This window comes from Rutidosis leptorrhynchoides, chromosome 6, assembly GCF_046630445.1.
Source record: "Rutidosis leptorrhynchoides isolate AG116_Rl617_1_P2 chromosome 6, CSIRO_AGI_Rlap_v1, whole genome shotgun sequence".
Lineage (NCBI taxonomy): Eukaryota > Viridiplantae > Streptophyta > Magnoliopsida > Asterales > Asteraceae > Rutidosis > Rutidosis leptorrhynchoides.
The window spans coordinates 23,925,001-23,937,949 of record NC_092338.1 but is presented as its reverse complement, the minus strand read 5'-3'; the positions used below and the strand labels follow the sequence as shown (position 1 = coordinate 23,937,949).

General features: G+C 33.2%; 1 protein-coding gene across 2 annotated transcripts; it reads right to left on the bottom strand.

The window, feature by feature from the left end:
* Positions 1-344: 344 nt before the first annotated feature.
* LOC139851893 (zinc finger CCCH domain-containing protein 18-like) lies at positions 345-3,879 on the bottom strand. 2 transcript variants are annotated; one of them, XM_071841089.1, is made up of 7 exons: positions 3,784-3,879; positions 2,036-2,920; positions 1,778-1,945; positions 1,495-1,674; positions 1,222-1,298; positions 905-1,118; positions 345-804 (listed from the first exon to the last, which is right to left on the bottom strand). In XM_071841089.1, the coding sequence occupies exons 2-7, from the start codon at positions 2,905-2,907 to the stop codon at positions 729-731; spliced, it is 1,587 nt and encodes a 528-aa protein (XP_071697190.1). In that variant the 5' UTR covers positions 2,908-2,920; positions 3,784-3,879; the 3' UTR covers positions 345-728. The 2 variants fall into 2 exon arrangements, with proteins under 2 accessions (XP_071697190.1, XP_071697191.1); XM_071841090.1 differs by lacking the exon at positions 3,784-3,879 and having other exon boundaries at positions 345-801; positions 2,036-3,214.
* Between the last annotated feature and the right edge of the window lie 9,070 nt (positions 3,880-12,949).

The following is a 12,949-nucleotide window of genomic DNA, read 5'->3' as shown; positions in this document are numbered from 1 at the left end:
TTTACCTGTTGGCTACCTGATACCACGATGCTTGCAATTCATTTGTCTCTTTACATTTTTTTTTATTTAAATAACAATTAACGATTACTAATAAAATTAAGGATGCCTTCGTCAATTAATGAAGGATCCTTGAAACCTATATAAACTATCGACGACCGTTGAAGGCTCGAAAGGAGTAAACCGGCTAGGTAACCTTAAAAAACATGCTATCTCAACCCGAGCCAAAACGAGAACGGTCCACGTGTTATGATTATTGTGAAGCAATCAACAGTCACCAGCGCAATCCACAAATTTTACAACTGTAACATAAACAACCGTCTACAGTATTAAGCCAATTCCCAACGTATACACTCGCAACACCTTGTTGCTGTAGTTTTATCGAAGTCATGTAATCGTATGTTGCAACATTAACAAAACCAGGATAGCAATAACAAAGTACTAGAAAACAGTAAAAACAGAAACTTGAGTCTTTTTAAAGTATGTTCTGCAGCCTTGCTATATTTCTAAAAACTAAAGAAGAACCATACCTTAACTTAGTTCTATATATCATATAAGATATCTCTGTACCCTTTCTGCAACCTTTTTTGTTACCCTAAAAACTTTTAATCTATATAGACTTTGTTGTCGTAGTATATCAATTATAATCAGACCCTCACAAATGGCCTTCGATATTCTGTGTCTAAATCTATGAACCTGCTCTTATTTGTTTATATGTGAAGAAGCTGCTGCTATGTAACTGTTGATATTTCACCCCCTAACGCAGATGCAAACGGGCTCTCTGGAAGATTCAGTCCTCCCTGGCTACTGCAAATTTGATCATACACAGATAAAATAAAATAAAAAAAAAAATTAAAACTTTTTTCTTTTTTCAAGAAAGATGAAAATTAGTTTAGTGCAAACGTACCTCTCCTCATGTTTCGTATTGATCTGCCTAAAATTTTCCTCACTAGCTCCAGTATCATTAAAAGCGTCTAAAAGATAATTGAAACTTGGCAACTGGTTACTGGGATCTGCTGTTAAATGCATATCAGAGAAACGCCTCTCAAATTCAAACGCTGGATCCTGTTCTTCAATAAACTGCTTCTTGATGAACCTCAAGTTATCACAAGTTTTGGGCACTGCAAATCGACATTTAAAAAGACTATTAGATACACAAGTACTATGCAAAAACACACGTGGCTGTGTAATGAACTTATGTCAAGATTTTCATAATCTTCTCACTTGGTTGCAGCCCAAAATCAGAATCTTGAAAGTGACCACCTTGGTACATATGATGTTGAAATGAGTTTCCATGTTTCCTGTACAAATTCACACGATTAAGTCCAATGAAGTAACGTATTCAATACTCACAAATCTCGTAGGAAAACGAAAAATAATCTTTATTGCTGTGATATCCAAACATAGCAAGTTATTATTTTATAGCTATGACGTCCAAAAACGACAAGTAATTATCATAATTGTTATGAAGTATACAAACGATGAATCATTTCTTACCTGTCATCAAGCTTGCATTTTTCGCGATAAGGTTTGACCAAAACACGAGCACCATTAACGAAATGAGGGTTTCCCTTGTTTAAAATATGCCTAACGGTATCCGCACACACAAAAGTCACAAATCCAAACATTCTCTTTTGCTGACATGGAATTCTCACGTCATGAACCGGCCCAAACTTTCTGTATAAATCAAAACGAAAGCAAATCAAAATCTTTTTTCTTTTTTGAAAGTCATATACACACAAAAAATACATAAAGTTTTAATCTTTTGCATACTCCTTACTTGAAATAGTTGGAAACATCAAGCTCCGAAAAAGTACTCTCGGCGGGAAAAGTCAAATATATTTGCCTAGAACCCGCTACAATACCACCATGTTCGTTTCGATCCCCGTTACGATCCATGTACTTTACCAAGTCATCAGCCAACACAACCGCATGTTGCCCGTGAGGCCTATTCACACAACATTTTAATAAAACATAAAAAAATGTTAGAAAATAGTAAAAAAAAAAAATTACTAGGTCACAAAAACTAAAATTCAACCTGTCAATGAGACAAATGCTCTTAAGGCGGTGAAGAAGCTTGGTTAAACTATAACCAGGTTTACGGTTTCTTTGGCTCTCAGTTAAGTACCCATCAGCCTGAAGTGCCTTACCGAATTTTTCTTGATATATCATTGGTAACGAAGCTATCGAAACAGGGAAACCTCTTCTCGATTTCAATAGCTCGGTGAGCTCTAATTCTAGTTTTTCGAGTGATCCAGGCGAAAAGATGTGGTCATCGTCACTCGTATTCGGGCTAAAGATTTGGGAGAAGCTTTCATGAGTTGGATGCAAGAATCTACAGTTGCTACCATGTCTACAAAAACCTTTAATAAAGTAATGGCAAACTTTGAACGGGAATTCGGGTAAACTTGGGGACCTACGGTTGAGTTTAGGACCGAATGTGGGCCCAGACGGGTAGTAATTGTTTGATGAAAAGTCTGGCTCAATTTGGTCTTCTAATGACACGAAACGAAGATGGTTGTGAAGACGGTAGTCTTCAGGATATGAAGCTGGATGGACCATCGGAACATAGTCAACGGGTTGACCATGGGGATCACAACAACGAATGGTTAACGGTGAATGACGAGGCAAAGGAGAAAACGGCGTGTAGTGTAGGGGCGTATCGGGTATAGAGTTGACTTGAGGAGGCGAAATTGGTTGAGCAACGGTTGTACTGGAACGATTTTTTATACTGAGTTTTGCTTCGTTGATTAACGAATGTATTAGATTATCTGGGCCATGGGCTAATCGTATCATTTCGCGCTCACTGTTATCTTGTATAAGAAGATGTCCGATAATCTTTGAGACGTTTTCGGGTTCGATCTGTTGGATCCTATCATACAGGATTTTTGAATATTCTGAGAAGTCCATCTTAGTTTATAACCTATCATGTGAAGCATTCATTAGTACAAAAACAGCAAAATATGGTACAATAATAAAGTGAGGTAATTAAGAACAGAGTGCATTAAAGGGATTCAGGATCATAAAAAAAGAAAAATAACATGTTACAAAAAGAATTTCCACTTTTAGATGATAATCTAGACTCAACATAACCATAACTATATGGGCAAAAATGGCATGGGCAAGACTCAATCATGAAAAGCATGATTGAAAGACTACCAAAAATGAATGATAGCCCAAAATTGTTTTCCTACCATAACCAGCAAAAAAAAAAAAAAAAAAAAAAAAAAAAAAAAGAAGAAGAAGAAGAAAAAAATAAAACCTATCTATATTACAAATCCAAATTAGATTATATAAAAAAAAAAAGGTAAAGAATTTAAGGAATTTGAAGAGCAAAGATGAAAAGGGGGGAAACAGCAACCAACCCAATTGAATAAACCCACAAAATTAATGTGTGCTCTTTTGCACTTTTTTACAAACAGAAGATTTAGTAATTCACAAGAACAAAAAAAACATACAAAAATATTCACATCTTGAAGCCACAGAATATAAAAACAACTAGCACACAAGCAGAAACTTGAAATTTAACCTCAAAAGAAAAAGAAAAAAACATAGATACAAACAGGAATCATATAAACTTCAAAGGGGTTAGTTTAATTAAACAGAAGAACAAGATACGTTACATTCAGTAAACACAATTTTATTTCTTGTAGACAGAAAAAAAAAAAAAAAAATTGAGTAACAGAACAGAAAAAGCTCAAATCTTTTAATACCAAATAATCAGTAAAAGCTTAATTTCGGTCAAGATTGAAGCATAAAAGTTACTAATAAACCCTATTCATGGACCTCAAAAGCTACTCCATGATTGATTGATTGACTGGACTACACCATTCTCTCTGTTTCAAAGAAAACCAAATATTTATTTCTTTTTTTAATTATTTATCTTCTCTCTATCTCTATCTATATCTATATCTTGTTCTTGTTGTAGTTTTTTCTAATTTTTTAATAAATACATACGAAGTATATACGAAAAAAAACAAGCCCTCAATTCTCCGCAAAAACGACACAATAATTAAAAAACAATGAATGACAGCAAAGGACAGGGGCTTTTAAAGGGTGCCGATTGTCTTTATTTCAAAGCAACTATCAACTCACTCAAACCATAATAATAATAATAATAATAATAATAATAATAATAATAATAATAATAATAATAATAATAATAATAATAATAATAATAAATAGTATCTTGTGAAATAATAATAAGTTAAAGCAATAATGAGAAAATAGGGTTACCTTAAAAATCAAAACTTTGAAAATGGGTTTGAGTCATTAGGGTTAATTGAAAGCTGTAAAAATGGTGAATAGTGATGAATGTGACGATTATTATATATAAAAGAGGGGTGAGAAAGAGGGGGGTTAGGAGGAGGAAGTTACAGTGTTGAATCTGCTACTGTGAGTCTGTGACTGGTTAAAATACTGAAATTTAGGAGATTACCCAGGGAACAGTTAAGCGTATAAAACCAATATGTGTTCATTTTATATTACTAAAAAGGTTATTAAATTTAATAAAATGTTTAAAGATAAAAGTTGTAACTTTTTGTCTTTATTGGTATGAAAAATAACTTGAAGGGTTAAAATGTAACTTTTCAAATTAAAATTTAATCACCGTTTAATTCGAAATAATTTTAACGAACATTACGTGTTTAGTAATATTTTTTGGGTAATGGGATTTACCCGATGAATTTTATTAAAACGCAAAAATATTACAATACAAAACGAAACATTGTGGAACTGGACAAGAAACACAGTAACGAACCAGGCATAACCACGAGCCAAACAGAGAGCTAAGAGCTCAATAAACAACCATACATATAGTAGCACTTAAGGAATTTTCCAGGATAACTAGTTATATTCTAAAATCTAAACACATATTTTTTAAGGAAAACATTTTAGATAAATTTGAAATATATATAGATATAGATACCTATAATAAACAAACTCAACAAATAATATTAAGTGGATGGCCAGAGCAAGTGGTAAGTTTATAAGTTAATAAATGATAAGACATGGGTTCGAGTCCTCCTGCCCATTTTTTTCTTTTTGTTTGCAATTTTTTTTCCTCATTTCTCACTCAACATTAGTTTTATGAAAGACGTTAAAATCTTATACCGCAACGCATGGGCCATTAGGAATATTTGTTTTCTTGGGGAAAGTTAAAGAAAACACTTAAATTCATCATGGTTTCAGCATTTGATTTTGATATAAATAAAGACGAGAAATAATCAGCAAAAGGAACGTTATTTTCAGGAAATATCGTGTTTTCTTTAAATATTTTGTTTTCAAAATTTTCAAATGCATATATCATGTATGTATGTAATAAGTAGTAAACATACGTAGACATTTTGTAAATAAATATCGTCTGATACTTCTTTTTTAAAGCAAAAAATGATATTATTAGCATTAATAAGTTACAATGGGTAATAGGATCAGCCATAACGATTTGACCAGGGCCCGAAACAAAAGGAACTAAATAATCTACATATTTACATAAGTTGTTATGTCACGATTAAAGATTACATCACTGAAGTAGTGTATAATCAAATGCAACCGCCGCAATTCTCGATCTGAACTCTTTCCAGTTATTATAGTATAATTTGTCACCTTATAATACGGTGAAATACATTTAATAGGCTTGTACATTCTTTTTTTCTTTTCTTTTCAAAAACTAAAAAACTTATATTGAACTTACATTTTTCATTAAAGATGAAAAAGTCATTCAACTACAAGGAACTGAACCGGCCGGGGAAGCTACACACTTGAAAAGCAAACAAAGGACTAACATATCATCTAACCAAGTAACTAAGCTAAAACGGGGACAAAACAATCTGCAATGGGACAACAAACAAGCAAACATATCCACCAAAACAAACAACATAAGAAACATTGAAAAGACTAAAAACAATCCACCATAAATCACGAAAGTAACTGCAAACCAATAGCTCAACTGATTCAAACTTAGATTATTCGCCGGCTTTGAAGCCTTCTTACCCCACAAATAACACTTTAAAACATGCACTCAACTTGTTGACAAGTGACCGCATTGCCCGTTTTAGACTCATAATCATAAGAGCGATTTGAACACCCGGTAACGCTAGAAGAACCTGAACCATGACCAACAAAGGTAATCATAACCAAATTATGATCAAGTCGAATGTCGCCTTGACCCACCGGCTCATCAAAAGATCCAAAGAGAATATCGTTGTTCTCATCAATAGACTCCTAATTATGGAGTTTAAAATTAATGAATTTATTAACTTTGAGTTATCAATTAATTTAAACAAAATAGATTATGATAGATAATGGAGTATAACACATAAAAATATAGCTATTGAGCAATAGATGTTAATTCGGTTTGTTCAATACTAAAATTTTAAGACCAATGAAATAAAACCTAAATCAATAAGAAACACCTTGTTGGATTAATGGAGTGAGGGTGGATGATCGGAAGCAACACAAGCAACCGCTTGTTGGATATAGTTTTTGTTAGAAGAATTAGATATGGTTGCATAGCATTTGTGAAGGATGTTATCCCACATGGGTGGGAGAAAAAAGTTGGAGGGGACTTGCTTGGTTATAAAAGGGGGGTTAAGTCTTCATTCCAAATTGCACCAATCAATACACTTTAAGTATTTGATTATATCTTTCTTTCTTACCCCTGTTTGAGAGCTGTATTAGTTAAATATTTTGGAGAGTGTAGTTGGCTTAAGAGAGTCTTCTATATCATTGTAACAATTTGTGATATAGCGTATTTCTCTCTTTGGGGGCCAGTGATTTTTCTCCTGTTTTGGAGTTTCCACGTTAAATCTTGTGTTGTGTATTGTTCTTATTTCTTTACTATTATTTTTGGGCTGGGTGGTGGGAATTAGTGAGACCGTAATTTCTCAACAACTGGTATCAGAGCGTCAGGTTTGACGGGGGGGTCTCGGTTATAGGAGTCGGAGTATGCTCTGTGGTTGCCACGGGAGTGGATCGTCCACATCAGAAACGAGTTCTATTGATCGTATATGGTATCTGGTTAGACAATATTTTTTCTGATTCGGAGTAAGTGGTGTCTAGAATTTGTAGTGGACCGGGTGTTGGATTTTCCAATTTAACAGATCCTGTGCGTCACTCCACTACATCTGTCGGCCAGTCGAAACATGGGCAAAATCAGAGAAAGTATTGTTAGGATACGGATACGATGTCGAAGTTCAGTTCAATGAGGTTTGATGTAGAGAAATTTGATGGTAGGATCAATTTTGGCTTGTGGCAGGTTCAAGTCAAGGATGTGTTGATTCAATCCGGTTTATACAAGGCTTTAAAAGGTAAACCCACCTTTGTTTCTGGCAGTGATTCTAGCAAGAAGTTCGATATGGAAGAATGGGATGATATGGATTTGAGGTCGGCAAGTGTGATTCGTTTGTGTCTTGCAAAGAACGTTCTTGCAAATGTGCACGGGTTATCAACGGCTAAGGAACTTTGGGATAAGTTGGAGCAGTTGTATCAGGGCAAGGGCATCTCAAACCGGTTGTGTCTTAAAGAACAGTTCCATACTTTGCTTATGGATGGGGGTTCAAAGATTTCAGATTATCTAAGTATTCTTAATGGTATTGTTTCGGAACTTGAGGCTATTGGAGTTAAAGTGGAAGATGAAGATAAAGCTTTGAGGCTGGTATTATCTTTGTCATCGTCCTATGAGCACATGAAACCTATTTTGATGTATGGGAAAGAAACTCTGAAGTTTGAAGACGTTACTAGCAAGCTCCTATCCGAGGAGAAAAGACTGGAAGGTAACGGGGTCTCGTCATCAGAAAGTAAGGTACTGTTGTATTCGGATAGGCGGAAGAGAAACTCTGGGAAGAATCTGGTATGCTGGAAGTGCGGGAAGACTGGACATGTAAAGGTTAATTGTCCAGGTGGAGCTAATTCAGCAAATGGCTCCAAAGGCGCTAATGATGTCTCCGTTGTTACGGAGAGTGACGAATTCCTTTGAAGTCACGTCATCCTCATGGTGTGTCTGCGCCACCATGGAAAGGGATGTTCGTTAGCGGTTCCACAATTTCACATGGGCACTGGTTTGGCATTGGTGCAGGTTGTGTGGTGAAAACTGATGTTGTAGCTGATGGAACTTCCAGGGAAAGCCAAACGGAGAAGTTGCACCATAAAAGTTCAGCTGGTTATACAACATGTGCCGAGATGATATGCTTGGAATGTGATATTCTAAGTGTTATACTCTTTATAGTGGAGTATGATAATTCTGTTTAGAGTTATGATTGTCTATTATGACAATGATTGTCGGGTCTTGACAATGTTCGATGAAGATGCAAGTTTTGTCTCTTGGGAGATAATGTCAACGGCATGAAGATGAGGATCTTGAAGTTGTCGTCGAGGAAGCGTCTAATATGGAAGCATGGTTATCTTCTTCTATCCAAAAGGTGGAGATTTGTTGGATATAGTTTTGGTTAGAAGAATTGGATATGGTTGCATAGTATTTGTGAAGGATGTTATCCCACATAGGTGGGAGAAAAGAGTTGGAGGGGACTTGCTTGGTTATAAAATGGGGGTTAAGTCTTCATTCCAAATTGCACCAATCAATACACTTTAAGTATTTGATTATTTCTTTCTTTCTTACCCTTGTTTGAGAGTTGTATTAGTTAAATATTTTGGAGAGTGTAGTTGGCTTAAGAGTATCATTGTAACAATTTGTGATATATTGTATTTCTCTCTTTGGGGGCCGGTGGTTTTTCTCCTATTTTGGAGTTTTCACGTTAAATCTTGTGTTGCGTATTGTTCTTATTTCTTTACTATTATTGTTGGGCTGGGTGGTGGAAATTAGTGAGACCGTAATTTCCCAACACCACTGTGACGATCGCTCCAAATCCATATGGACGAACACGTCATTCATCGATTTCATTGCGAGGTATTTGACCTCTATATGATACGTTTTGTAAACATTGCATTCTTTTGAAAAGGCACACCATAAATGAATATTTTAAATTAAAGGTTTTTGACATCTGATGATTGCTACATATAGACAATCACCGTAATTAATAGTTTACAATAGTAGTTCCGTTGACAATGCAGTCAAAATAAGATACATGGTGATGATTTGGTGAATGCAACGTTTCCTTGAAAAATATGCCATGTAAGACTCCATGCACATAGCTTGTCTAACATAAGCAAACAGCGGAAGACTTCTAGGGAACCTGAGAATAAACATGCCAACAAGTGTCAACACAAAGGTTGGTGAGTTCATAGTTTTAATGTTGTGCATAATCTGTACATAAAGGTGGATCACAAGATTTCAGTTGTTTCATCCAGAAACGTTTATCAAAATATTCTACAAAATTTAGCACCCTGGTAACTAAACTTTAACGTATATATAATAAGTACCCCTGTTTTAACATACATGCAACCAACATGTACAATACACGCAAACCAACGTGTATTAAACTCAAATAGCATATGTCTATTTTATAGTTCAGGCTAGGGTTTCTATACCTGGAACAGACGGGAATGTCAAGCCCTATGGATCCATATACAACTATTCGCGCCCACGAGTTCTTATAACCGGCAGTTACTAGTTACCAAAGCTAAGGGATTTTCGGTTCAAACTCGGTGTAGAATTTTGTATGTACTTGTATCCATTGCGTTTAAAATAAAGTGCATGTATTCTCAGCCCAAAAATATATATTGCAAAAGCAATTAAAAAGGGAGCATATGAAACTCACCTTAGCAGCATATAAAGTTGTTCATCGTAATGTGACTGAAACTCGGATTATCAAATAATCGTAGATCTCAACCTAGAGAACATATGTTGGTCAATAAATGTCTATCAAGCTAGGTCTGGTCATAGTGTATCACAACCCTAATGCTCGAGATCGACATACAAAAGTTTATCAAAAGTCATTTCAAAAAGTCATTCTGACTTTAGTTCAACAAAACGAGACATGCCTTATATAAGAATTCATTTACTCGGTTGGTAATATTTAAAAATCCATTTTATCAATCTCGTAAACAAGTCGTTTAAATCTTAATTGTAGATTCAAAAGCAATTTCAATTAACGTCAATCATAATTCAGTTGCTTATATCTTTTAATCCGTTCATCGAAACTATTCGATATCTAAATGAAAAGTTATTGATTTTTCGCTAGCTTTCCAAAAACATGTATATCATATACCTTTTACCAGTAATATATGTATTTAATTCGTGATTCATTATAAACTGTTTAGCGACGAAATTTAGCATACAAGCATGTATAAATATATATATACTCGAGCACTAAACATGGATACACAATTATTATATAAAAGATAAAATATAAGTACTTACATATCAATATTGAGATTCAATATTGTAGGAAAGTACGTAGACGTAACGGAGATGATAAACACTAGGTTTGATTCATAAATATATCCCCGAATATTACCCATAACCTCCTTGGCAATAACCCATAGTTTTCCTTAGTTATAATCGGTTTGTAACCCGAATTAAAATACTCGTGTATCACTTGTTACAGTACCATACTACTAATTTAAAATTTAAGCTTGAAAATATACAGAGTGATTTATTTATGTGAGTGTGTGCGTGTTTTTAAGTTCCTAATCACAAGTACTTCGTTCATATATATATATATATATATATATATATATATATATATATATATATATATATATATATATATATATATATATATATATATATGTAAAATAATAATATAATAATATAATATAATAATAATAAACTGTGCGAAAAAGGTAAGCCGCCATCACTTTTTATGTCGACAAACTTTTTATGTCGACAAACATTATGCGTTTAGCGTAGATAGGTACGTGGTCCGTTTATGGTGTCTTCACGAAAGTTGTAGATTTTTGAGTTATGGACGTCTGGACACTGGAATCACCCTTTTTCGAGTCAGTATGATTTAGTTATGATTTTTCTCGTGCAAGTGCGCAGGTTTAGTGATTTCCATCATTTTAACTTGAAATCTTGAGATGAAATGTTGTAGTCTTTTAGTGCTCATTAGAAACCTTTATTTTATCTTTATTTTCATTTTCATATCATTGAAAATCCATAAAAATATTTTAACAATCAAATTCTATTATATTGAAAAACGTGTCCATACTAAATCGAATAACTATAGTTCTCTAAAACTAATTACATTCACATCTTTTTATCGAAACGTTATAATAATTAAAAATCTATAATTTCGAAGAACGCTTTCATATATTTGAACTAAATCGAATAAATATATTTTAGTTTTCCAGAATTAGTTATATTCAAAATAATTCTTTAAAAGGTTTCATCTATGTCGTAAAACGTTTTCAATATTAAGAAAACTAAATAATTAACTTTATCAAGAGACACGAGACAATCATTGTGTTAAAAGTTAATCTCTACTAACCTTTGTCCAGTAATCGTTAATTGACATATTTGTTCTTACTTGTAGGTCACTTTACCATTTATTCCGAGTATCGTTAAAAAGGAAAGATTTCCTAAATCAATGTGGACCTCTCAATAGAGACTCACGATCATACAATGTATCTGATAAATCAATCATTTGATATTATCTTTTAATTCCGTTGATAATTATATTAAACCTATATCGAAACAAATACGTTCGTGTAAAGTATTATACGTCTAATTCTTTGTTAACGTTTTCAAGTTATAATATATACACATATGCATATATAATCATGTCCGTTCATATAATGGTTCGTGAATCATTGGAATTTGGTCGAGGTTAAATGAATGTATGAACATAGTTTAAAATTCTTGAGATTCAACTTAACAAACTTTGCTTATCGTGTCGGAATAATATAAAGATTAAAGTTTAAATTTGTTCGAAAATTTTCGGGTCATCACAACTGCTAAGACTGTTTGTTACGCGTAGGGCTGTAAATGAGATGAGCTACCCGTGAACTACTCGAGCTCGACCCATTAATAGCTTGAGTTGAGTAGATCCTAAACGAGTTTGAACCCGAGCTTGAATTTAATTAAAGTTCGTTGTGTAAACGAGCCCGGATTCGAGCTTGAACAAGCTCGCGAACGAGCTTTTCATTCATATACACCAAATATTAAAATTTTGTAGTACTATAATACGGAGTATATAGTTATATAATTTTTGTAGAACTATAATACGGAGTATATAGTTATATAATTTTTGTAGAACTATAATACGGAGTATATAGTTATATAATACGTACTATTTTAGTAGTTGAAATAATAATAGTAAACTTTATTATTAGTGGATAAAAATATAAAACAATAAATGTGAAATATGAAATATAATAAAATTAGATAATATTGAGAAAAATAAGATTATGTACTTGATGAGTTGAGCTCGATTCGAACTCAATTTTTTAAAATATCAAACGAGCCGAACTCAAGCTTTAAATATTAGGCTCGAACCGAGCCGAGCTCGAGCTCTATGAAATTTAAACAAGCTCGGGCTCGAGCCTCACCGAGTTCAAGCTTGGCTCGACTCTTTTACACCCCTAGTTATGTGCGTCGCATTTGGGATGGATCTAACGTGAAAGAAAAGTCACATCTGCGTCACCTTAAAATCTCATTCCCATCACTAACCTAAAACATTACTCTCCTAACTGTGACATACCCAAACCCACCTAAAACTTTATTATTATTATAATTATTATTGTTTTTATTATTATTATAGTATAATATTATATTATTGTTAATATTATTATTATTATTATTATTATTATTATAGTATAATATTATTGTTAATATTATTATTATTAATATTATTATTCTCTTCGTTTATTATATTATAAATTTTAAATTAAATTAAAGTTATTTAAAAATATCACTAAAAGTACCATTACATAAGTTCAAACATTACAGTAAATCAAACAATTAAATTAAATTTAATATATTACATAAATTAAATACGAATACATTACATTAAACATAAATTTACTTTCATCACTTCCGTAATCGTAGTTATGT

Excerpts from the sequence above, each read along its gene's own strand:
- LOC139851893 (XM_071841089.1), bottom strand. The coding sequence starts at position 2,907 with ATGGACTTCTCAGAATATTCAAAAATCCTGTATGATAGGATCCAACAG. Across the intron at positions 1,946-2,035 it reads AGCATTTGTCTCATTGACAG|GCCTCACGGGCAACATGCGG; the intron begins GTTGAATTTTAG and ends TTGTGTGAATAG. Across the intron at positions 1,675-1,777 it reads GATGTTTCCAACTATTTCAA|AAAGTTTGGGCCGGTTCATG; the intron begins GTAAGGAGTATG and ends TGATTTATACAG.